A 26,983-nucleotide genomic window follows, 5' to 3' on the forward strand; every position below is an offset into this window, starting at 1 on the left:
TCCAGAGAGAAAGGGGGACAAAAGGTAAAGATCAGCAGGTTTTCAGAACCCAGGGCTGCCAGCAGACGTGCTCTTTCTGACTGAAATGATTTGTTACGTCAGGAAACCTATAAGAGTCTCTGGTCCCTTACATTATGCACGAGAATGGTGTGATAAATCTTATGCTACCTTGAAAAAAATCTCACTGCACAAGAAACATAATTCAATAAAAGATTGTGTCTGAACCAGGGAACAGGACAGTTCCAGTGGGAGTCTTGTAAGTAAAACTGTCTGTAGTATCAGCTTTAAAAATAAAAAAAAAATCAAGGATTGTGGAGGGCCAAAGCATTGTACAGAAACAAGATTTCTAATCCATCCTATAACAGTGTCAAGCTTTTGAAGAGGCTGAACTGATAAAACAACAGTTAGCCCATGCAAATCCTAAAATAAAGTTACAGAATATCTATCCTATGGCTGGGATAATTTTAACAAATATCTTTCAATACCCAACTGTAATTGGTATTCTTGTTCAAAAGAGTTTAGAGAAGAAACAGAATTTATGTTTCTAAAATTGTTTTTAATCATTCATTTTAAGATACAACTTCAGAGCCAAGAACCAAAAGTTAGGAACAAGACTACTGGGACAGTTTCAGAGGACTATGCAGATGTGACAGACTATCTAATGCTCCACCTTGACGAAGTGCTTCAGTACCAACTGCAAAATGACAGAATATACTCTTGGCACAACTCAAGCTCATTGAAACAAAGATATATGCGAATGTAATTTTTGTAATTCAATCAAAATTTATTTATATACCTGAATCTTCATTCCTCAATGACCATATTTGAGGAAAAGGCATCCAGGTTTTCAAAAAATAAAGTGAATTTTTCCTTTATGTCATCACATTTTAAAGCATGTTTTAGTTTAGTTTTGTTTTGTTTTAAACACTTTCACCTTGTGCTCAACTTCACTTGCATAAGACTGCAGAACAGCTGACAACAAACCTACAGTTCCTTACAAATCCCGAAAAAATTCTTCTAATCTTATGAAGACATGAAGCCAGATTTACAAGGATTTGGGTGCCTAAACACACAGAGGCACTTGAGCTGTTTAAAGTCAATCAAGTCAAGATGTTTGACTTGCTCAAGTGCTTTGTATGCATCTGCATGTTTCTGCAAATACTTCTACACCACCTCTTTATGAACCATTTTTTAATTCCCCCCAGTTAGACACATCTTTGAGCTCACTTCCCCTTCATTAATTTTTAAAAATAAGAATCCAAGACTATTATATTTCATTCTAGACCTTGAGATTTCCCAAACCCAGGAAGTGGGATTACTAAAATTGGAGGATGACCTATAAATTTTTTCTGGACTTTGCATTTCATTCAAACTCCAAATAGTCTCCTTAGTCATTCGTCAGATTGTGCTTCTGCTGCAGAAGTAAGAGATCTAGAGATTACTGTTATCTTTTAACTTTTGACACCTGGGGATTTCTGCATGGGGACAAATCATAATGAGCACCTCAGCCTCTTCACTAAAAACCCTTAATGCTGCAAATTAAACTAGGACTGAAGTGCAAACTAATAGAAATCTGGAGGCCAGTAGCAATATTACAGTCACTCCAAAATCAGAGCCCCAACTTCTAAAATAGAAATTTACTCCTTCAGGGGAAAAAGTTTCATTCACTCAGAATCTGGATAGTTAAGTTAATGTTCATAAACTACTAGGCATCTGTCCTAAGCACAGTACAAGAGCAGTTACAGTTAGTTAGACTAGCCAGGGGAAATAAAAATTGCTGGAGGTGATAAAGTTATACTGATGATATCAGACTATTCACAACCTTTAAAATATTTCATTGTGTGCACACTGGGAAACAAAATGTTGCCAAACACAAACAAAATATTTCCTTTGAAAGAATGAGTTTATCACAAGTATTTAAAAGCAAAAGCTAGTAAAATATCACATGACAGTCAGAGTGTAATACAGAAATAGCAGAGGTCATTCCAGCTTTTTCAGGAGCTTTTTTTGAATTAAAAGAGTGAGGGAGATTTGTGTGCCTGATAGGGATGCTATTCCAATCATACAAGCATCTGGAAAGAAGATGCCAGTTGAGAGTAAGGAACAGAGACAAAAAAAAAAGCAGGTCAGAACTAGATTCGTGCAAAGTCAAGACTGTTTAAAGTCTGGTGGTGGAGACAAGGATGGATATTTCGCCATGGCTATAATATTTCAATGACTTTTGTTCTCTTCATTGTGATCGTTCCCCAAAATGCCTTAAAAATCATGATGAAATATAAGCAGTGTCCTACTACTTTGCAAAGATCATAGCTGTGTTATGACAGGAATCATTTTAGTGGAACTGACTAGATAGCATTCACATCCTGGACTTTAATCTTAAAAGCCAATGTTTAATAGTTCAAAAATTATATTCCCTTGGCGAGTTCCACAATCTCATTTCATCACCAAGGACTACTTCTGGGTCACGCTCTTGCTATCTGTTATGTGAAACAATGTTAGGGTCTAATTGAGTCTTGTGTGACACATTATGGGCATAAAAGCAAACTTGGCTCCCTTACAAGGCAAGCACAGTGACATGGTATAAATCTTGTACCCTGAGATACACTCGCACTTTTTTTTTCTCAGGGTCTATAAATTTTGCTTAGGGTATGAATAAGAAGCCTTTGAAATAAAGTCGAGATATCATGCATGAAAGAGGAGTGGGGGGCTCACTTAGGAAAATATGGGAGTAGGTCCTTTTAGTCCTTTGCTTTAGCCATTAAATCATAAAAAGGGATTCCTGACAGCAAGGGAGAATCATTGGCACTTGTAAAGTTTCTGAGAGGTTGCCATATAATGCAATTGTAAGTTATCCTAAAGTGCTATTCAATAATTACTTTTGTAGAAAATTAAATCTCAGCAGAAATGCTCTGGTGCTTGTAGCACCGACATTTTTAGAAGAACGTTTCTAGATCATTAAGAAAATTAATTTTCATCCTTACTCAATTGTTCTCTTGGCTGAAAGGTTGTTACACATAAAATATACTTGCTTAATGTTAAAAACTGCATGAAAGTCTGGTCATCAAATGATCTTATACTCAAAAAAAAAGACTCTGATATAGTTCATAATTTGTCTGCTACATAGTCACACCAAGGTGCCTGTACTGTTAAGCAGGTAGAATGTATCCAAGAAAGTCTTGGCTGTAAACTGTTGATTTATTTAATTTTAAAAGAACCTTCAGGTACGTTTCTCTTCACTTTCCTGGTTTCTCTAGGACAACTGTAACCACAATAAACAGCCAATTACTGGCAGAGCAAAAGACAGAAAGTGTTAGAAATTTTTTGCAGGGAATATTCCAAAAATGGAATGATCCTATTATTAAAAAGTATACGGTGATAAAAGAAAGTAGTTTGTATTTCACTGAAAATTCAGTGGTTGCCAGTGCATAGTAAAATAATTATTGTAACAAATGAATACTGCAACTACTGAAATATTGCCTTAAATTTAGAAGGGCCTTCCAAATGCTGGCTTCTTTAATGGCAGCCACAATAATCTGCACAGTCAACTCAATCAGCTTTGCATCACCTTCATAATATGTAAAATACGATTATTTGGTAAGTTAAATTCAACRTATTTGTTATTTTCATTGAACATCATCACATTTGAAATGGAAATGATAAAAAATGAGTTTCTAAAATGAGCTTTGCAGTTAAAAAATGTCAACATTGCACAGTCCATGGCCCAGAACTCATGAAGGATTTCTGGAAAGTTTCTATAGCTTGGTCCTAGCCCCATTTAAATTGCAACAATTTTCTTCCACTATTCATACACACTAGAAACATGAGGAGGATGGCTTTCTTACCCTTTGGACTGTGGTCTATTCTTTACTCTGAGTTTCTTCCTTGCAACAGAAACAATATTCTATTGGATTAGGACACTCCTATGTATCTTCCTTAACAGAACAACTTCATTTACGACCCACTCCAAGGAACAAAAGGAGATCTGAATGTAAGACACAGGCTTGTTACACCTAGCTCTTCAGGTCTACAGTCTAAAGACCAAATTTTCTGGATTTTTTTTTTGTGTGTGGGGAAGGAGGAAGGGTAAATTTTGCTTCAAGACAGGAGAATGCAGAGGAAACCATCAAGGTGACTTTTAGAGTTGGCAACAGAGCTTCTCTCCCTCACCTGTGCCCTCCTTAGATTTTCTGGGGTTTGCCTTCAGTGTCTTTTGCATCTTTTTATGTAATTTCTGGTATGAGTAACACAGACCCAAAATTCTTAAAAATGAGTTACAATCATTTTATGGTTCAGTATTTGCATTTATGATTTCTATTTCAGGGATATCAATTTTGTAGAGGATCCTTGCCCTCTAACATTTCTCCAAAACTGTTATTAAGTTCCCTTTTTCTTACTGTTGGGACCACTGGCTTATGAAGTAACACACTTGACTTACCAAAAAGAGCTAGAATTAAATTGCAGTCTGATAGAAAAAAGGAACAGGTGAAAAGATCAGCAGCCTTTTGTACGGTCTTCCATCATTGCCAGGTTCCTTCTTCAAAGAAACTCTGCATATCTTTGGATTTAAGTTACACTGACGTAATAAGACTTTATGGGAATTTCTTTAAATTAACCATTTTAATATACAATAATGATCCAACAAGTGGAAAAATAGGATGATGATAATTGGTTTAGCTAAAGTGTGTATTCTTGCATAAAAATGCTAAAATTAGAGAAAATTATTGAAGATAATGATTAGAAACAGACAAGATATACACCAAGACCCGGAGTGTAAGTATTCTCCACACAAACAACTGAAATGCTATCAGGGTAATATACTGAATTTAACTTTCTAACATTTCTAACATAGAAATGAAAACTGAAGTAACCTTAGAGTCACATGTCTGAGAGAAACACGGGAAAGGCATCTGTGAATGACAGTTAACATGCATGGGACCATTTAGGTATCTGAATTGGTATGGCTGAATTAAAACTAAACAACACAGGTATTAAAGGAGAATACATGTCCAGGGAAATGAAAAGCATATAAAGGTATTATGTAACAGCATTAACTTTAAAAATCTTTTATCTGCTAAAGATGACAGTGACCTAGAAGAAACAGGGGGCTAACTCTGTACATTTTCTTGTTTGAAATAGGTTTCTAGAGAATGAGAAACCAAAATCATACCTTGTAATATAAAATACATTACTAAAAATCAAGTAGTAGATTGTAATTTATGTAGAAGGATGCTTGGAAGTAATTAAGAACCTGTGTAGAATCATCGTAAATGAGCTCTATTGCCAGTCACTCAGAATGAAAATGTTTTAATTAAAGAAGATAGTTAAAATGATAATCAGAAACCTAAAGCTCTTTTTTTTAGGTGAGCCAGTCTCAGCATATGGTAGTCATACATGTATTGCAATGTTTCCTTTCAGAAACTTTAGGATAAAGATTATTCCTCACTGGAACAGGCTAAAGAAAAAGTACTATTTCCAAGCTGAAAAGATGAAGAGCATGAAAGAAGTAAAGAAAAGAGGAACTATTCTTTCCTTTTAAATACTCCTGGCCCTTCCAGGCTCTCTGCATAACTCCGCTGACATTTCATTTCGCAGTCCCTCCGTACCTCCATTCCATCAACCCACACTCTGCACACTCGTAGTCTTTATACCTTTATAATAGCCTCATCTTGTCTTGGTTACCTTTTCAAGGGCACCCTACCTGTTTAGTACCTGTCCCATTTATGTTAAGAAAGGACAATTTTTCTCTATTAAAACCATTCTTAAAATGCTTCTTCAGTGAGAAGCCTACCAGCATTAAACCACAAAATTATGCAGAGCACTGCAATTTTGTTAATCTGTCTCTTTCAGATTAACGTATAGAGATACTGTTTAGTGCAGTGGCATGAAGGGATTGGAGCAAACTTGCTTAGATACTCAGACTCCTACTGCCGTGGCACTGCGAGGCTCTGTCTGGGCTTGCAGGGGGTGTGCTGGGAAGCAGGGTGGACTTGCCTGGACTGAGAGCCTAGCTAATAGCGCTATTCTCCCTCGGAGATAGTGCAGGCACAGCAACCTGAAGTTTAAACACGGAGGTTCAATACCCAAGACACAGGGAAGCAGAACTGACAGGTGAAATCAGGCCCCAGCAGAATAAATGGCAAATAATCAGTTCTTTACATTGAGGTGGACTTCACATGACAATATTTTCTATTTCTAAATTACAAGGAATATATCAGTGATATGATACCATATAATACGATGCAGTATTTTTGGAAATCCAAAGCAGGGCTTACAAGATAAATAAATGGAAAATGTTCACAGTAACTTTGGAAAGGGCAACATAAACTCCTAGTTACAAAGGTGCTATGTCCTTTCTCTCAAACACATGCACAAAAAACTCCTCTTGCTGAGAAAGGAATTAGTAGATGTGTTCTGAAGTGTATGCCCATCCTTACCTGCATTTCTTGGCAAAAGGAAGCAGTCGGCCCAAAAAGAATCTGACACTGTTCGTCTGCAGTGTACATCATCCCGGGGAGTTTGGAGGGAATAATCACAGAATTGAGGCTCTGAGGATTCGTCTGTAGCAGACAGTTACTGGCCTTTGACCTGGCAATAAGCAGAGATTTATACGCTGAGCAATCCTAAAGACACACTGACATAAAACATGCATTTGACATTAAAAAAAAAAGGGGGGGGAATGACAAATCCTAAGGGTTTTTTTATTAGTCAGTATTGTGCTGGCATTCAAAGAAATGACTCCATATAAATTAATCGGTTTGCTTTCTTGATATAATTTAATGGTGTATCTTCATGTTCCACATTTACAAAAACACAACGTAAATTATCAACAGTAATAGGAATTTCAGAAAAACTCTGGAAAACATTTTAGTGTAAATATGACTTAACTGATTATAGTTTGGATTAAGATTTAAACAATTATTTAAAAAATAGACAGTTTCTAACACACAGGCAGTTGTGTAGCTTGCTTTCCACATCTACCAAGGCCTTAATCACTTTAAATTATACATATATATTTAAAAATACATCCATTTTTGAGCTGGTCATCAGAAATTTAAATTTTCTCAAAAGCTGAAAAACTTGAAAATAATTAAACCTGTCTTATGTACCAAATCAGGGAGTTCTAAGTTCTGAACGGACACATCTGATTTCTATCAACAATTCCAGTTTCATAAAGCAGACCTTTGAGGATTCCTAATTGTTGCAAGTAAATTGTGAACAGGTATATTCATTAATTTCATAAACTTATGCATTGTGAAGTAGTTCCTATTTAGAGAAACAGAGCAAAAAAATTTGGTTTCTAGGTATACTATTCTATAGTAAATACTTTACAGTAGATTTCTATGCAATTATGCTGCATGGTTTGATATTGAAAGACAAACCAGACAGAATCTGTATAATGTTCATAGGTCATTTACAATCCAACATTTTTTGAATATATATTGTACATCAATATATTTTAAAACATATTTAAATATTTCATACATAACTATATAGTGGCATATGAAAATATTATAAAAACAGAAATAAATGCTGAAATTTGAGAGCTTAATTTTAAGCAACCTTTCAAATATTATCTAGCTCACTATGATTTAAATTATTTTGGTGGACTACATAAACAGGATTTCCCATTTAATCTCCCATGGAAGTGGCAGAAAATTGTAATTGCAAGATACTTTTTGCAACCACTTGTAGACAAATAGTAAGAGTTCTTTTTCCTGAATGAAATACCTGAGAAATCTTTCCAGATCTTCCCTGCTGCACCGGGACCATGAAACATCACCAAGATTCTGCCCTTTAATCCATTCTCCAGACATGATATGGAGACCATCTGCACAGGATGGGTGGTCATTGTCGTGATTTATTCCCATGCTGAATTTTGAAGTTATTAAAAATAAAACAAAACACAACAATATAACAAAATGTTTTCAAAATGTTTGTAAGCCACAATTCTTGCAAGTAGCTAAGAGAAACTCATGTGTGGTACAGGCATGAAATTTCTTTTGATTTTTTTTCCATAATACCTTTCAAAAAAGTACATGGTATCTTGCCCAAAAGACAGTTCTATGTCCACCATCTGAAAAGTGAAAGTGAAGCCTCATTCATTTGATGAGAAATATTAACTTCCAATCAGTGGTCTAATATATAATTTGAGACAACTTCTGAATATTCAAGCTCACACAACTACTGTGATTTTAATGAACTACACTTCTCTTGCTAACGGGCAAAAAGGCACTGGAAACTTAGCTAATAAAATCATAGAATCATTCTACATTTTGGCAGTGATTCTGTCTTAATTCTATATGTAAATGGTTTGTTACAGTTTTATAGGACATTAAATTGTTTACTAGTTTAATGTATGATTGTCATATCTAAAAAATCATTTAACTGTGTTTTTAATGTCTACTGTTAGAAACAACACCGATGAAGCAATGCAATGAATCTTGATTTTAAAGACTCAGCATCCATATCACCCCAGTGAGTTCTCATATATGGCACTGCAGTGAAAAATTCTACTAATAATCTGCTTGAGGTTACTGCTTTCTCTCAACTGAAGGACTCACTGTCACTCTCTTTGGCAATAGGCAAACAGGGAGGAAGAAGGCAGATTTCAATGAAAAAGGCGTTTTAAAGTTTTCAAAAGTAGCTACATGGATACGTGCTTGACAGGCATAAGAGGAATCAATAAAAGACGCTCTGCTGTTTTTGAAGATTTATAAATGAGTATGGGGACACTCTCCAGAGCCTTGTATCCAAAGTGGAGCTGGAATTTTGCAGCTCCAGCCTGCCCTGCTGGAAGCAACACTTTATACTGAATGAAGCACTATACCTCATGCCGATTCCTTCAGTCAAAGAACAGTAAAATTGCTTAAGGGACTGCATAGATGGGAGGAGTTTGCCACTTCTGCAGAGAAACTAGAGTACGTTGTGCTGCTTTAAATTTTACGACACTGTAGTGCCAAAGGGCAAAAAAAGGCTTGCCACCCATCACCAAAAACACCAGCTCACTTTTCTTCTCCACTCTATCCTAGTTCCCCACAAGGACTAGGTCAAATTTTACATCAAGTTTTGCAAACTGCATTAGCTTGTGTTTACTAATGAAAGGAATTTAACCCCCCTTTAGGGCTTTATCATGGCTATTAAGAGTGTTCAGCCTCTTACAATTATGTGTGCACTCTGCAATCTGGAGCACTGGAACAGCTGCCTCTGCCTGAATGAGATAATTTTGCTAATTGTGAACAGCGTAACTGAAGTAAAGAAATCTGTTTTGCTGTTATCTTAACTTCTCTCTTTTCCTGAACTGCCCGAATGGGACAAAACATCCACAAGAAAGTGCCATTGCACTTTCCTTAAATATTTTTCTTATATATAATTTCATATGTATTTTCTTTTCTTATACCTAATGCTTAATATACAGAATTTTATATGTCCGTAACTCCAGAGTTATATACACAGTATAGTTCTTCCAGAAGACCACCACACAGGAAAATCTCATGTCACTTCACTTGTTTGCTGACCGCACAAGAAATGGAGTTTGATTACAGCTCTTCAAGTTGTAATTTCTTACTGTAAAAGAACTCATTTATCAGTATCATACATGATATACATGACACATCATTTATGATTTGAAATAAAGAGCACACATACAGAGCAGACATCAACAAATTCATGGTTTCCATTTATACGGAGTCAAAACAACATAAATCACACATTGTAGAAATAATTTCTGGTTACTATTCTCTCTCAGCTGTTCTGAAGAACAATTCTCAAAATCAGGCTCTGTGATCAACTTGTTTGTAAAATCATCTACAAATTTGTGTGCTGAGTTGAATCAATATCTTCACCATTTCAAAAAATTCCACTAGACACCACTACGTAAAAACATCGGTGTAACACTTTTTTTTAATCTAACATTAAAGAAGCATTCTGTATATTCTATAAGTACATGAATTTTGAGGACAACACTGTCTTTTACAGTGGGAAGTGTTAAAAACATGTATACACATCAGCAACATTAACTTTCAGCAATAATAATGAGATCTAATACCAATGCTTCAACTTCCATATCCTTGTAATACTCTTCCTACTCAGTTCTGATGTTCAAGTGAAGTCCAAAGTTATCTGCACTAATTCAATAGGATTCATTCCTAAATACACTTCTGTCTGCAGATTAAGTACACTTAACAAAATACTCAGCAAGTATTGAAGAGCAGTATCAAAGCTTTTGACTATCAGAATGAACAGTTAGTTCAAAAGAGAAGTACAGTTCATTATGCTAATATCAACTAATTAATTTGCAAGAGAATATGTGAGGAGTTTGCAAAACAGCAACAGATCCAGCTTTGCCAAACTCTCAAAAATCTTCTCCACAATGTTGATCTCTTCTATAGCATAGAAATGACTGCATACTTTTATTTGACCTAATATCAATTACCAAACCACATAGGAGTAGAAATGCAGTAGTCGACTTTCTATTTCTTTCACTATGCCACATTATACAACATATAAGGTGAACAGTCATTGCTACCTTTCTGTCCAGCAATAGATTAATAATTTAAGCACACAGATCTACTTCTTCATTAACTGTCAAGGATATAAAAATATTCTGTGCTCATACTGCAGTATATCTCTAAGTTATGGTATTTTCTAACCTTCCTTCAGGTACCATCTACATGATGGGGACAACTGCATTCTTTCACAAGAAGAAAGGCATTTCAGAAACTGTGTGTGATTGTTCATGGTGCTGTTCTGTATCTTACCACTGCTTTTCCTACAGAATTCACTCCGTTAGCCTTGGGCTCACTGCCCCTCCTCTCCAGGAGCTCCTCTTTCCCACTCCTGAGGTCACTCAACCTCATGCAAGAGTGAGGCAACTACATATACATGTGAGAGGAAGACAGAGGAGTTTGGGGTAAGAGGATAAACTTGCTAATAATCTGAAAAAACATAATTAACAAAGAAGACAGTGCTGTACTTTAACAAGTAAATACATAATATCTATATGGAAATCAATCAAATACTGCTTTAAGAGCAGAAGCATTATTATTTTCACAGAGATATAAAAATGCTCCATGCATCCTGGCTAAAGAATATATATGCCACATATAATATGAAAAGTAGGAAGCATCCTATAGAAAAACTCCCTAACTGAAATATTAGCAATATTTCAACTCACACATTGCAACCAAACTACATTTTAATAATCTCAGTTTAAAAGTATTTTGACAAAGAGCCTTGGCCAAATAAACTACACTAACATTATACATGGTTGTCAAGTCAACTGAAAAAATATTTTTATCTTATAAAACCTCTCAAACTTGTTTAAAAACCACTGCCAGGGTTTTTTTTTTGTGATATCATGCAGAAAGCTGGAACAATCTACACTAGATTTTGAAGATGATCCCTGTTGATGTTTAATGTGCACTAAGAACAGTAAAAAGAAAAATCCCGTAACTTCGTTGTGCTTAGAACTCAGAATTAGCAATTCAGATCCCTGAAAGTAGGAGGCAAATATTGGTTCCATTTTTCAGTGAAGAATGTAATCCTTTTACACTTCTCTATCACTGCAAATATGAAAAAGTGTATATGTACAGCTGGATTCAAGATAGATGACAGTATCTCTCCCTGCAACCAGAGTAATAGTTATATTCTTGCAGGCACAAAATTCATTCCTGTGTCAACCCACATACTGAAAACGTACCAAATATCACACTTTGATTTCCTTTGTTTATAGTTGAGTATTAAGAAATAAAAACTCTTTTATGTCTCAACAAGTGGTCCTCAATCACTATGCTATATTTAAATAAGGTAAATGAGGCTACACACAGATCTTCTGGGAAGAATTAGGTCTGCATTATAAAGTGCTATTTCATATTTCTTCACACTACAGGACTGCAAAATTCTCAAACATATACTACACCCATGGCATCAAATTTGGTCAGTGACCCTACACTATTCAGTTGGAAAGTTTTTATTTTTCTTTATTTTCATTTTGGCTTACAAACRACAGATGATGACCTGACTATCATCATCACATTTCACTTAAATGCATGGTATTGTGGATGAGCAATAATGACGCTATTAAACCAAAAATAGGGTAATGCAGGCACAAATACTGACTAGTATTCAAAAATGTAATTTAAGAGCAAGTAGTTGGGAGAGTTCAGATAGCTGTGAAGAATTGCTTTAGGTCTATCTGTTAAAAAAAATTTAATTAAAAAGATAATAGAGAATAGAAGCTATTGTTCAGTTTTATAAGGTCACTAACCATGAGAGAGGCTAGGAAAGAGGGAGAACAGGAAGAGATGGATTAGTAAAAGCATAAAAGCAGGTACCCAAGGAACCAGGGTAGTTTTTTGAATACTCAGTAATCCTAAATACATTCCCAAATCCTAAAACATGAAAGTTTAGCCAAAGAAATATAAGCAGCAGAGGGATGAGTATAAACTGCAGATCCAGAATAGCAGTATCAGTTTAATCTCATGACAGAGTGAGAATGATTGGAAAAACTTACCCTTTGTGCAGCAGACAGCTTATCTGACATTTAATAGTTCAATGATTCTATAATTACTCCCATAGTGATTCTGTAATTACTCCCAACAATTTTTCTAATCTGAGATTTTGTGCACCACAAGGATGTATTTGGTAAGTGAAAATAACACCACTCRTTTAGCTACCACAGACAGGGAGCGCATGGCTACTTTGTCAGCACTTGTACTGCACATTTACAACAAAAATCTGAAGTGTTACCACGTTATTATCCTTACACAGAAGATGATGGTGTAAACAAACAGCCCAGGAGCAGGCTTATATATACTATCTTATCTAACTAATGCAGAGAGTATGCATTACTATAGGATTATTTTTTTTAATTCCTGTTAGTGAAATACTGTTTCTTGCATGAATTTTTTAAGTAATTTAAAACATACAAGGAGGGCTTCACAGACTGTTGTATAAACAGGGTAAGATACATGGCTCTACTTGTAAACGAATTATTTACCCTGAAGTGCATAGAAAGGCAAGTAACCTAGCTATAAAAAAGTTGTGATAGTAAAATGCAGGAGGCAATTTCTTTTGGAAAAACTTTGCCTTTAAAGGAAGAACCTGCTGCTGGACATGGAAACCTCAATTCTCTTATTAATTACCTGATGTTTAAAAAAAAAAAAAAGAAGAAGAAGAAGAAGAAGAAGAAGAAGAAGAAGAAGAAAAAAAGAAATATATTTAGCTGATCATTGTTAGTCATTGCTGGGACTCTAAGATGTTGACAACTTCAGATTAGATTTTCAATCTTAAAACGATTAAGAAATACAACATGTATACTAATATACAGAAGTTATTCTGTACTGCATGCTGCTGTCCAGCTGAGTCTGTAACTTTTGCTGAACAGCTGCCTTCCTCTCTCTCACTCCAACCCTTCTATCACCATGCTCAACAAGCCAGATCTAGACATAGCATGGTGTCATGGTCCTGTGACTTGAGTATATAAATAATTTAAAACTTTGATGTGACAGTTCTATTTAGCATCATAACACGAAGCTACACATGGCCCCTTGCTTGATTTTTTTAAAGCAAGTATATGATATAGGGGAAGTACGCACCACTGGCAAATAAGATGCCAGGGCTATATCCCGCAAACTGAAGTACGTCAAGATAAACAATTATGTCTATGGTTTATGTCTTTAATTCTGCGCCAAGAAAAACCACAGAAATATAACATGTCTTCAAACTGAAATAAATATGTCATTAGGGAAATAAAACTTTGAGCTATCATCTACTCAGTGAATTGCCAAAAAAGATGTTCATCTCCCTATTAATGAAAAACCTGGACACGATATACACAATCTTTTGTCAACTTTTTCACTGTTATTTTAAATGATCAGCATATCAGCCAAGGCTATGCCTTCTGTAGGCTATTGTTCAGCTACTAACTGTTCAGTTAACACATGCTGTTCTAAGGAAAATTAACTATAGATCCATCCTGGAACATTACAGTCCAGCAGAAATGGGAGATTGCTAGCGGAAGACTTGACTATCTTCTAAATTTCGAGTAATAAAATTGTATTATCTTCTTAACTTGCTAAAAAATGCCAGTGCAGTGCTTGAAAATGTGAGGCTTGCTAAACAGCACTACTTCACAACAACTAGCCTCATTTCTTCCTGAGCTATTTCTTTCCTCATCTGTCCAGTTATCAGCAAAAGGCTAGTCATGCTTGGTTTCTCTTAGGCATGGATGCAAAGTGTTTGGATAAAATAAGATCTATCTTGAGTCACTGTCCTTAGAACATGGACTGAATAAATTAGTTTTTTATAGTTTTGACAAATCATATACATTTTCCTGTTTCTTCTGAACTGAAAAAAGGGCAAGTGGAAATGCAAAATACATAATAAACTGCATCCTCTTCTGTCATCTCTACTTACATATATGTTTCGTTGGAAAACTTCCAGACCACTGGGAAGTTTGATATATGATGATATACCAAACTCTCACTGCTCAGGCAGTAATATCTTGGGCAGATGTAAATCGGCATCATAATTTCAGAGCACAGATGCCTGCTGTGATAGGCATGCAGAAAGACCAAAGGCTATCAATTTTTAAAGAACACCTCTGCTAAAGCCTGCAGACTGAACGACAGAATTTAAGGCAAGTTCAGGGACAGAATACTACCCTTTGAGTGCTTTTCTGGGACACGCCATTTTTTGCCACTACTTTCAATCTAATATTTTTGGAGGAATATTAAATGTCTTGCTGGTATGCCTAAACTTCTGACAGATACCTTTACTTAATTAAAATAAGTAAAAAATTAAAAAGAGAGAGAGAGAAATAAAAGGGCATAAAGGTAGCTCAGTGTACTGTGCTTTTATTTTTTTTAAAGAAGTTGTTTTTGAACAACTGTTTTGTAGCTTAATTCTTTTCTTAACCTGATAGAAAAAATGGCAGTATTTCTTTGGGCAATTCCAGTGTAAATCTTGTTTGGAATAAAGTACTGCAATATGCAAAATGAAAATCTCTTATTACTTTTTATCAGAATAACAAGCTAAATAACAAAGAAAAGTGGAAGTATTGTATCTTGTTGTTGAGAGTAAATGAGAAAAAACAGTTTTTTAATTAGGCGAGTACTACACTTCATATATGAAATTTAATGTAAAGTGAACAGTTTTGAACTATCAGGGCAGCAAATATTACCACAGCCAGTAATATGATACCAAAAATAGTATACAAGTACGTATATGTTATATGCAGCTATCCACAAACTGCAGAGGAGCGTATCCATTTCTCTGTAAATCTGTTAATGATACAAATATGTGTATGCAAAGGTTATTTTCTTATAATTTGTTCTGTATGTATTTTGAAAATTATTTCAACTTTGCAAACTGCAGCCATGCTTTTCAAATTATATTGCTCAAAGTTAGGTTCCTGCATTTACATTTAAGCTGACAAACAACAATAATTTAATTTTGAGCAGAAAACTCCATAACCACACAAATCAGTCAAAATAGTTCAAGCTCAACATCTTTGAGAGTCAGGCTGCTTCTATATCTAAGTATCTAAACACATGGCTATTTATATATCTATAGGTACATTCATATCTGTATGTAGGTATCTAAATTTAGACTGAGAAACCTAGCTTTGGACACCTCTGGCTTGGTGGCGCTGAAGAATGGTGTGAAAGAATCATCTGATCTAAGAGGAGAGTAAAATTAAGGAAAGAAGCAATAGGGGGAAAACAAGGGACTGTGCATTTGGGAGGAGGTGAAAATGACAGACACTTCCCCTACACCCTCTATCAGTGTCCTTACAGCCCATGGGACCAGAGGTTTAGGAGAAAAAGAAGGAAGCAGGAGATTATTTGGGGACAGGTTACCAGCCCAGGCAGTAGCTTCTTTCCTCCATAGCAGTGACCGCCATGCGAATGGCCAACATTGTCAGACCACAAGGTAACTTGAGTTGGGATGCTGGGAAGCAAGAGCCCTGAAAGGGAGGGTCTCCAGAGCTATCACTACCAGCATTATTAAATGAAGGCTTTATTTAATTATTGGTGAATGGAGTAACTATACTGACACATCAGTTCAGTATATATCCTTGGTTAAGTAACCTATACTTTGCAAACATCTTTTAAGTCAATAATTTACCAAGAAATCAGAGTTGGCTTAATGTACAAAACATTCTCTCTCTCAAGAAACAAATTTCCTTTAAGAGAAATGCTAGCAAATGCACAGCATATAAATGATAGGTGTATTTGGAAGGGGTTTTTTACTATTTACTTCCTAAAAATTCACTGACTCATATATTATGCTTATTACTATTGAGAACTTCACAGCAGGGATTTTCTCTCATTATGAATATTCCAGATCTTAGTTAGTCTCTCTCCTTCATACTAGTGTACAACTTATACAAACCATGAGAAAAAAATAGCCAAAATTTTAAGAGGACGTATTCAGATTAGAAGATATATGTCTTTCTGCATAACAACTGGAGAAAGAAATAGATAAATAATGGCCCCAGTTCTACAACAAGGAAAGGGGAGATATGAAAGTGTAAAACAGAAACAGGAAGTTCCCTACCAACAGTAAAGTGATACTTTAATGCCAAAACAAAGGAAAAGCCTTTTAGGTGCCAAGAAATTAACTTCCCTTACGCCTCCTAGATCAACAAATTCAGAAATCCTATTGGCTCTTAATTTTATAATAATTTATGTAAGCCAGTGGTTAAATGTTATTGAAAATTTTCACAAAAAAACAAAATCAGAAGCTTAAAATTCATACTATTTCGGAGGAGAAGACCTGACATTGGAAAAAGAATGCAGTAACCATTCAAAACATTAATAAAACAAAATATAGTGACGTTGATCCCAGTCCTTTCATATTTTTAGTCTACCATTTACTCAAATCAAAAGCATGAATGCAGGATTGCAGGACTAACTGGGGAAATATGCACGACTGATGAAGGCAGCTACACATGCTAAAACATTTCTGTAACTAAGGGATCTCAAAAGACAACTACCTACAGCATGAGCTCCTGAGCACTAGGTTTTGTTTCTAAGATATTCTGCAACAAACTAAACCTGTATTTATTTCTGCAAGAAACAGTTAGGTTTTTAACTTCAATAACTGTTTACCTTGCTCATTTCAAGAGATTTCATACAGCGCTCCAGTGCCTTCAGATCATATATTGCTACATTTAGGGTTCATTTCTGAATGAACTAAACATGTCCTGATTGTTAAAAGAGATTAATTCAGCAGTCTTCTCATAGCAGAAAATTTCCTGAAAAATGCACTATAGATGGAAAATATCTTTCTTCCTATGCAGTAAAACAGCAGAAAAGGTCTCACTTTTTAAATTTCTAATTTATTCTTATACCACATTCTGAAATTTAAATGAAATGTAACCAAGTAAGTTCCTCAGAAAAGAACAGTACCATCTGTGGCATGGACACAAGTAAACAAAATAAAGCATGCTTATCAGGAGTTACCAGAAGCTACAAATTCTGCCTTTTTGGTCTGTCCCTGAAAATGGGAAGGCATATTTGGAGATTTTTATTGAGTTTTTTTGTCCCTGCCCCTAAGGACTGCTGCTGCCCCTGACCAAGTAGACGAAGAGTCTTATTCCTGTATTTTTCCCCAAAGAAACGCAAGCCCACTCTCCTGGTGGACACAACCTTTGAGGAAGCTGCTGGACTAACAGGGAGGAGATGCCAGCTTTCTGTGTACCCCGCAGATGTATGCAGGGAGGAGAGAAACAGTGCCACTGCCCTCCAAATGCCTCGACGCCGACCCGAAGAGCCACCACTCTGCTCGGCCTCAAACGAGCAGCCAGTCCTAGGTGCCTCTAATGAGAAGGCGCAGCAATTCCTGGGCGCGTGGCGTCCCGGACGGATGCTGGGGCTCACGAGGAAACGCGCCCACCATACCACCGGCTCCTTGCACAGCAACGGAGGATCTCCGCCTCTGAGGCTAAATGCCCCACGTCAAATGCCTTAATTTAGCCATCCTTGTTAATATGAATCCTACCGTGCTTAATTTTAATCAGTGGAAGTGATAACTTCTTCCTCTAGGTTCCAAACTTTACTGAATCAAATACATACAAAAAACAGAGGTTTAAAAAAATCCTGTTCTGTTTAACCACTATTGTTACTGAAGTTTCTCATTATACCTGTGTGATTAGATGGTTTTCCAGATACGGAAGAACTTTAACAAACTTGATTTACTACCACTGCTTTCCATGTGCTAATCTTGTTTCTTGTTAAACACAAATTCAATTATAAAATTCTTTTTTCAGCCTACAAATCTCAGGATAGTCCTTTCTTAAGTTAATTTAATGAGATCCTGACTCCACATGTAGCAACTCATTCACTAAGACTAGCAGACAGTGCTCAGTTTAGCATTGCCTTTTATTATTGTTGATTTTATGGTGTTTGTTATCACATTGCGGAAAGTGATCACGAAAAAGACTGGAGACACTTGTGCTTCATTAGCATTTCCTAGACTCATGTTTAAAACTCTCTTCATGTTCCACCATATTTCACACGGTTGTTTAAAATAGGTTAAAGTAGGTTATTGGTTTCTGAGTTATCAAGTAGCTGTTTGAAGAAATCCACAGATTTCTTGTTTGAAAATACAAAATACCTGGTAGAATATCCTAAATGCTGAAGGAAGCCATGTGTCATATTTCACAAAAATCTTCCCAGAAATAAAATTCTGATGTGTATAAAACTGATTCCAAGAAATACTGCCAGTAGGTCTTTCAGCTATGTAGAACAACTTTTAGGGTACCCTTAGAGCACACGCTTATTATTTTACATGTGTTCTGAGATACCGCAGTTCACATACATCCTTCGTCTCCCCACACTTAAGAAGCAGGCACACTCCCATACACAGAACTCATGTAAGTAAAATGAAAACATACAAGTTATTTGGCAACTGAAATAGCATCATTCCTTCTCTTGTCCTCTCAGTTCTCCATATGGAAACTACGCCTTTTAATCCATTATCATTTATGACAACATTGTATCATTTCCTAATTGCTCAGTAGATTTATTGTAATAATAGTAATAACACTAGTAAAAAAGTGATAAGTAATAAGTAATAATAGTAATAGTACTAGTTAAAAAGTAAAAAAAGGTAACAATTGTAATAATCAAATCCATTAATGCATTACAGGTTTTTATCTCTGATAACATGAAAAGGCTCTTAATATTTCAACATGGAGCTCAAAAAATCAGTTGCTGACCTACAACATTATCTGTCAGTGTGAATAAAAGAGAATCTATACCCACATATCTAGAGCTAAAACAAAGGCACTACATTATTACCACATAAAGATTAGATTTCCATTGTATTTCATTCAAAATAATCATGTTTTAATTCTTTTTCAGTCAACCTGGCTGTAGCTCAATGAATAATGTACCTAGTCATTTCTTTAAATATTCCTACCTTTTCTCTTAAAGCTGACTTGGTACTGATCAGTTACTTATGCCAGTATTTTTTTCCCTACAGACCAAAGGCCTGTTTCCAATTCTGTTTTTTTTCAATTTTAAACAATGTTAACCAATGCAGTATGAATAGAGTTATCCAGATATAAATCTGGGCTAACAAAGCTATGAATCAGAATTATATTTTCATTAATTGTTCTATTATTGACTCACTAGAGAAACTGATAAAACCACAGAGCAACACTTAATAAATATCCACGTATTAAAAGTATTTAATATAATTATAATTGCTCAACTGTGTTACTCAGCAAGCAAACCTAATGAAAAACATTCTAAAACACTTAAGGTATTTTGTCTGTAAGGAGCAATCTATTAAGCTGCACTTTAGGAGTGAACATTGTGTGCATTTGCAAAAGCGCAGCTATATATCTAACAGGGTTTCTAAAAATTCTGTGTTTAACTGGCAGCTAACGACCTGCCCAGTGTGTCCCATTGGAGGCACAAAATCAGTAGGAAGTTAGCAATGACTTCAGAGACAATAGTATGCTCTAAAGTATACCCACATATTATGTATTATACACATGTTCTATGCATCCATAAGCCATATGTACTGTTTTAATATGTAAATACACATTGTGCTTCAGGAGTAAAGAAGATTTGGAGGTAGAGGGGGTATACCAAAATCCAGAATTGTGAGATTGATGTCAGTGCCATCTCAGCTCTGCAGAATGCTTCTATTATGAGTTTACAGATGATCATGAGATTTCATCAGAAACAAATGAATTTCAAATACATATACGATAGTAAGGAGTTTGGCGTGTTAAAACAAACCCTCCAAAATTAAACTTTTACATTTTTTCAAAGGTACTTCAATGACATTCCTCAAAATAATGACAAACTTTTGTGAATGTATTCATTTCTTTATGTCCATACTTCCTTATGTTCTTAGATTGACCAATGAAAAACCGCAACATTTATTTTGCACGTATTTTGAATTTATTCAAATAGTAATTTACAGGCAATTATATTTATGTGTTGTACAGGAAAAAATTAAGGCGCTTTGCCTCATATTTTCATTTTGTTTGAGAACTAGTTTTTGCTTATCCTATGCAGTTTGATAGGTCTCTCTTCACAACATCAGGAGAAGCTAGGATGGTTAATGATATTAGATAAAAAGAAGGCAATAGTCAAGTCACTTGATGATCCAGAAGGAGTTTGTGAAAATTTTCTAGAACACGTGACTCATGTTGAAAAACTGAAAGATTTATAGCTGGTCTAGATGGTGATCATTTAATCTCTACTTCCATGAAAGTTTTTAAGAATGGGCAAGACAGATCTCTGAGAAATATTCTAGCTTCAATTGATTCTCTGGGCAAAAAAATATTTAGGTCCTTTTGAACAGGATCTCCATTCAAATGTTTGTCTCCATTTTGTTGTTGTTGTTTTCTCTCTCCTTTCCCAAAGAGTCAACTACCACTAGTATGCTTTCTTGCAGTCAGTAGAGCTGGAGCAGCAGATGGAGATAGGCAGAGAAAACAACTCTCCGAAATACCACTTTACTTTCTTTTTTGAAAGAATCTAGTTTAGATTACAAAAGTTAAAGACTCTGGCTGCATAATGGAACTGAGATCAAGCTGAGTGCGAGTGTTTTGCAATGCAGAGTGCCTCTCTAATCTATTTTCACGTTTTTGTGACAGCTGTTTATACATCTCTGGCTATCTGCTCTTTCATTTTCATGATAGTCCTCCCAATTTGTATCTACTCGGCTTGTTTCTAGCCTTCATGAGGTTGAACTTCTAGAAGAAATGCATGGTTCAAATAGCATCCTGTCCTTTACTACCAAACAACACTTGGTTTATTCTTTGTTTCCATTGTTTTTAAATGTCTATTAGAGTACACACAGAGAAAGGCAATGTTTTCTCTGAGGACATCCACATGCCATTACTGTGAGAATAAGATAACTGGGACCTGATCATGATGTATATTTCCAAATTTCTTTGAACGCACATGGAGGGATTTGAAAGTTCTGAAATTTTAAAGTGTATTCTGTAACACTTTTCCTCAGGATTCGTGTAACAGCAATTGAGCTTTTCTGTCCTTCCAGGAAGGTCATGCTACATCCTTTCTTTTCCTCAGCCCCACAGCAAAGCAAAGCTATAAAAAGATTCCCAGCTGAGGACCAAATGTAACGAGGGCCAGAGAGCCTGGCTTGTGCAGTAGCCTTGGGAGACCTGCCAGGACTATTGATAACAGCTACAGTGGGCCTCCATATCAACTTTAACTTGTGCTGGACGTTATTTTGTGTCCAGCAGCCATTCTGAGTGTCAAAAGATAGGACTGAAAGTGCTGCAAGGCAAAACCCTCTTTATAAGATCAATATCCTACATTCTCAAGTTTGCTTATGCAGAACATATGCATCTCACATAACTTTGCAAGATCTTTATAACTCGTTCCTGTATTCCAAAAGCAGGAGTCTGTATATCAGCATTTCTCAGGAAGCATAAGGTGTTACATTTTTTGTTGATCTAGATGCCTCTTTTTTCCAACTCCAGTAACTCCACTGCCAAGTTATGTATTCTCTAAAAAGATTTTTATTGTGCAGGGCAAAAAGCATTACTTATTGTTCTCTGATTTTATCATATGTGTTTCAAATAATTTGCTAATTTACTCCTTCAATTAATTTATCTACAGATCACATTCACTTACTGTTTCTTTCCCCCTGTCCTTGGTTTACTGGCAAAAGAGCAAGTGTGTAGGAAATGAGTCTTCCTCCGTCCCCACCCTTCTAATGTTGGCAAATACTACAGTGAAAAAAAGGTGACAGTGTGTGGCTACAAGACACCAACAAATCTTTCTTTTGAAAAAATCTTTCCTTTATCATAACTATCACTCAAACAAGCTGGCTTCTATTAGCCTAGAGTTGCTTTCTGCAGTAACAAAAACTCAAAAAAAAAAAAAGATTAATTTCATTAATTTCATCCCTCTTCTCCAAGTAATATAACTGCACTAAAATTGCTTATTTTGCTCCCATGAGAAATTTTAAATAGAAATATTTTAAGTTCTAATTCTTTTTTGTAATCAATTATGTTTCAACATTAGACCTCCATTCTCAGACAGCTCTGACCAAATTTAAACAAAATCACTTTTAATTTAGAGTGTTTGTCTGAAGGCACCCAACACTCAACTTTCAGAGGGTCTGAGCTTCAAAGGATTTAACAAATTATTTTTCTCCATTGTTACTCTGAAGTGCTTTTCTAAAAATGTATACACTAATACCTGGAACAGTTGCTACAGGTAAAAATGGCAGATTAACATTCTCCCTTCTGCTTTTTTAATACAAACTTTCTTGTTTATTTTTCTTTAAAAAGTACTGAACCAAGAACTGAATACAACTTTCATTAACTAATTTGATTTGCAATGGATTTTTTCACTTTTGCTCCAAAGTGTTCCTCCTGGTCTGTGTAATGAGTAAAAACAACAGATCGTGAAGGGTAATTTTCTTCACCTTCACCTTGTCTTTTTTTTTCTAATAAGTGGAGGGGGAAAACCCAAAATTAATGTTGCAATGACCGATGACCATTATATGTTTTAATGGGAAGTATCTTGAGAATGCCAAATTCAAATAAGGGCTCTTCCAACTCATGATCTCATTAAAATGTCTGCTGGCAACAATATTCAGAGCTGGATCTGATACATAATACCACAGTCCCAAAAGAAAAAAAAATCTGGAGGCACCTGTTTTTCCTCTAGACTAAGTTAGTCCTTCCAACTAGTTTAATTATTGTGTAGCTATAAAGATTCCTGTATTACTCAGAGCTGTAAACATTTTCTTGACTTACATGTTATATATCAAYACATATCACTATTATTATTAATTATTACAAAACCATGGATTTCCAAAGCTTTTAATCAAAATCAAAAGCCACCTTAAAAGAAAAAAGGAAAAGCACAAGTACATAATCAACAAAAAAGTAAATCACAGTCAGTAATATTACACCCTAACAAATATTAGGGCTTGTTATCCATGTACTTACTTGTGACCCATTTCATGAGCAATGGTAAAAGCGAGATTCAGACCATTGTCCTCTGCAATAATACATTTTCGTTTTTCACTGCACATTCCACTCAAATATGCTATACCTAGGAAACATAAACACCATGATCAATGATTTTTATTATTATTACTAAATGCACACATGAGGTATCACAGGCCCCAAACAGGACTAAAACCTTATTGTGGTCAGAACCATCCAAATACATAAACAGGTACCTGCAATGGTTTACTTGCTTGTAAACTACAATGACTGATTTTAGCACAGAAGTGGATAAAGTTAGAAAAGAAATCACAAGCAGTGGTAACATTACCTGATTACACAGACTGCAACGTGTAGGAAATGTATTGTTTAAAAGTGTGGCTAGGTACCTTAATAAGACGTGATAGAACACAAATATGGATACCAATATTATTGTAAATGAAAACAGATGTTTACAATAACAATACACAAATCTGAACAGGTATTCCTTTGATAGACTCAGAAGAAGAGAATGTAAAATGTACAAACTGTCCCAATACATTATCATTGTTAAATACAAATATGGTATTCAGCATGTTATATGATTCAAAAAATGTATAAAGTAGTTGAACGTCACTGAACAAGTAAAATTCTTAGTAGGCTGCAGTCTGACAAAAACATTTATTATAAATGTTAAAATACTTCTATTATCTAATACCTAACTTTTTCATTAAGTAGAAGCCTAAAAGGTAGACTATTGAGTTCAAATTCAAGTTTCCAAAAAGCAGAACATCTGTAACTGTAAAATCTTGAGCAACACAGAGCTTAATTTGTGCAACAGTCATTTTTTTAAGGCATAAATACATTTAATGGGACCTACATTAGCCACTCATTGTTTGAAATCTTGGAGTAAGCAATCAAAATGCTCTTTCAAGTGTTTGGGCTAATTCCCAGGAACATCCTTTCAAAGGAACGTTGCCCTCTGGATTAACATGTTTGCTGGATGTTTGGATACARAGGTCAAGTTTGAAATGTTTGACAGTGTTTGACATTTAGTCATAATTAGCATTCTAAGTTATCATATCACAAGATAAAAGTCATTCTTCTTACAATCCAAGTACTTGTCATYCTGCAAACACAATGCCTCATCCACAACATGAATTTCAAGTAGTAGCCCCATCATTAGCTCGGCAGTGTCGTTCTCAACACAGCTGGCTGAAAGCTTTTGGACATAGAGCTCATATGTAAAAAAATATTGCTCAGGACTGAACAAAATGATCACAAAATAGATTAGAATGAGGTGGAATATTTTGCATTTTACTATTACTTTGTCAAAGAAAGGAGAAAAAATGGAGTAAGGGTAAAAGCAACTGGGACTGCAAAAAAGGGCAAAACATGTTCAAAGCAAAAAAAATTTAAGTTCTTCAAATGATACCTCATGCTAAGTGTCTAAGTATAAACACAATTTATAATAACTGTTTAGAAAATGAGAGAAGTAAAAAAAGACTCTGAAATGTAATATTTTATTCCAAACATTATGCTTCAGTGGCTGAAATAAAAAGAAAATTTCAAAAAATTGTTCCAAGAGCATTTTGTGTCTGGTAGATCCACAATTGTGTGCATTTTCTTTTAGGTTTCCAGTTTAGCGAGTAAACTGAAAAGAAAGAGGTTTTTTTTAATGATGTAGCTCTGAGTAGGAGTAGAATTGATAACAGTACTGAAAAGAAGCATACGTTAGAGCTCGGACTTCTGCCAACACCAATGAATTTGCAAAGTGCTGAAACAAAAGAGAAAAAAATACCTCACTATAGACAAAATGCAGTGCTGCATTTTGAAGGGTTGTGGGCATTCCTGTTACCATAAAGTTTCTTGAAGACTGTTCAAAAGTACCTTCCCTATGGAGGATGGCTAACCTCCACTGGATAAATCTTAGGTGCTGGGACCTAAGGAAAGGAAATTTCCAAATCTCCCTCTGTCTGTAGATGCTGAAAATCAGCTGAAAACCGACGCTCTCCACTCTTCCCCAGGGAAAAGTTGTCCCCTGGCCTTCTCTCAGCCTCTCAAAGGGCAGGTTCAAGTACATGAGCAGTATCTTTCCACACCACAGGATGAGTACTATCAGTTTCCTATGTTCTCTCTATCCTGTCTGCCCTGGCAGCATAAAATATCCCCAAATTACTAGGTACACTGCAAGTTTCACACCTATTATTCAGAAAAAGCAATAATCAGTAGTAAGCATTTTCAATGACACCCAATATATACGACCGAGACTGTTTATGCTTGATCTCTTTGAGTGCAACATATGAAACATAAGACCTGCATTTCATTTAGATTAAATTAGATTTCTGATTCTGGAAACGTCCAAAAACATCAAATGCAATTAATGCTTTATGACTTTTTGCTTATCAAACAAAGTCGACCTTATACATGAAAGCCACATCAAATAGCAGCCACTGGATGTAGATCAGCCAACTACTAGCCGTGAACGAGTTTCATGTCTTGTCCTTGGTTATTAATTTCACGTGCAGGGAAAAGGAAACCGACTTCAGCAAGCAGCTGCTCTTGCTTAGCACTCTCAGCATTAGGTAGAAGAAAGAATTTCTTCTTTAAATATATGTACATTCACTACAGCTTCCTGTGGCTTATTAACACAGCTGGAACTGCTCCAGGGTTAAGTCCACAAGAAAAAAACCTGAACAATCGCTCTCTTGTTATGATTAAGCTATTCCAAAAGAACCCATGGGCTCACCACACAGCTTCAAATTAACATGCTTAGCACCTGATAAGTGCTGGCTAGAAAGCAGTAACATCATCTCACTGACCATTTAAGGAACAAACCTATTATCTGTCTACACAGAAACCTGTTTCAAAACAAAAAACAGCACCCAGTGGATACATGCCAAATGTAAATTATTAAAATGACTTTACTCTGTGGATAAGTATTTCTCAAGTTAATGCAGAGTAAGATATATGCAATATCAATTAAGAGAGTCAAGCTTTACCACCATACACTAGAAGAATCACTACAATGACTACATTTTCTTATCAAGTACATAACTATCCAAATGAAATACATGCTGCTTCAGAAAAGTACTACTTTTGCCAAAGTCAAAGCAGTGCTTTATTACTACTACCACTACTGCTACCCATGGAGATGTTTTACATTTCACACTATGTAACATCATAATTTTTCTTTAAAGTTTCCTGTTGTTTTAATTAACATACTCATCACATCCTCAACACTATTTACTGTATCAAAATAGACATACATTTACAACTTTTCTGATGAAAAGCACTGTTCAGCTCACAGAGATACTGTCTTAAACATGTTACCAACTAAAATATCTGTGCTATCTGTCAGTCAAGATTGTCAAAGTTGACCAAGACGTCTAACAGTAAAAGAGAACAGATATCCAATGTCTACTGCATCATCTAGGTAAGTTAATGAAGCATGCCAATACTGATGAATGCACATTAGATATCATTTCAAGCATGCTACTATTTTTAAAGGAACTTCATAAACAGTGGTTCTGTTTTTCCCAC

At 35.4% G+C, this 26,983-nt stretch overlaps 1 protein-coding gene across 1 annotated transcript in view; it reads right to left on the reverse strand.

The window, feature by feature from the left end:
• Positions 1 to 26,983, reverse strand: part of ADAMTS19 (ADAM metallopeptidase with thrombospondin type 1 motif 19) — a 121,368-nt gene that overhangs the window by 56,508 nt on the left and 37,877 nt on the right. Inside the window, exons 6-8 of the mRNA XM_026056969.1 lie at positions 23,462 to 23,567; positions 7,729 to 7,869; positions 6,435 to 6,585 (exon numbers count right to left, since the gene is read on the reverse strand). Coding sequence (XP_025912754.1) covers positions 6,435 to 6,585; positions 7,729 to 7,869; positions 23,462 to 23,567 — 398 coding nt within the window. The remainder of the gene's footprint in view (positions 1 to 6,434; positions 6,586 to 7,728; positions 7,870 to 23,461; positions 23,568 to 26,983) is intronic.

The sequence above is a fragment of the Apteryx rowi genome, unplaced genomic scaffold (assembly GCF_003343035.1).
Source record: "Apteryx rowi isolate R43461 unplaced genomic scaffold, aptRow1 scaffold_135, whole genome shotgun sequence".
In the NCBI taxonomy this organism is placed as follows: domain Eukaryota; kingdom Metazoa; phylum Chordata; class Aves; order Apterygiformes; family Apterygidae; genus Apteryx; species Apteryx rowi.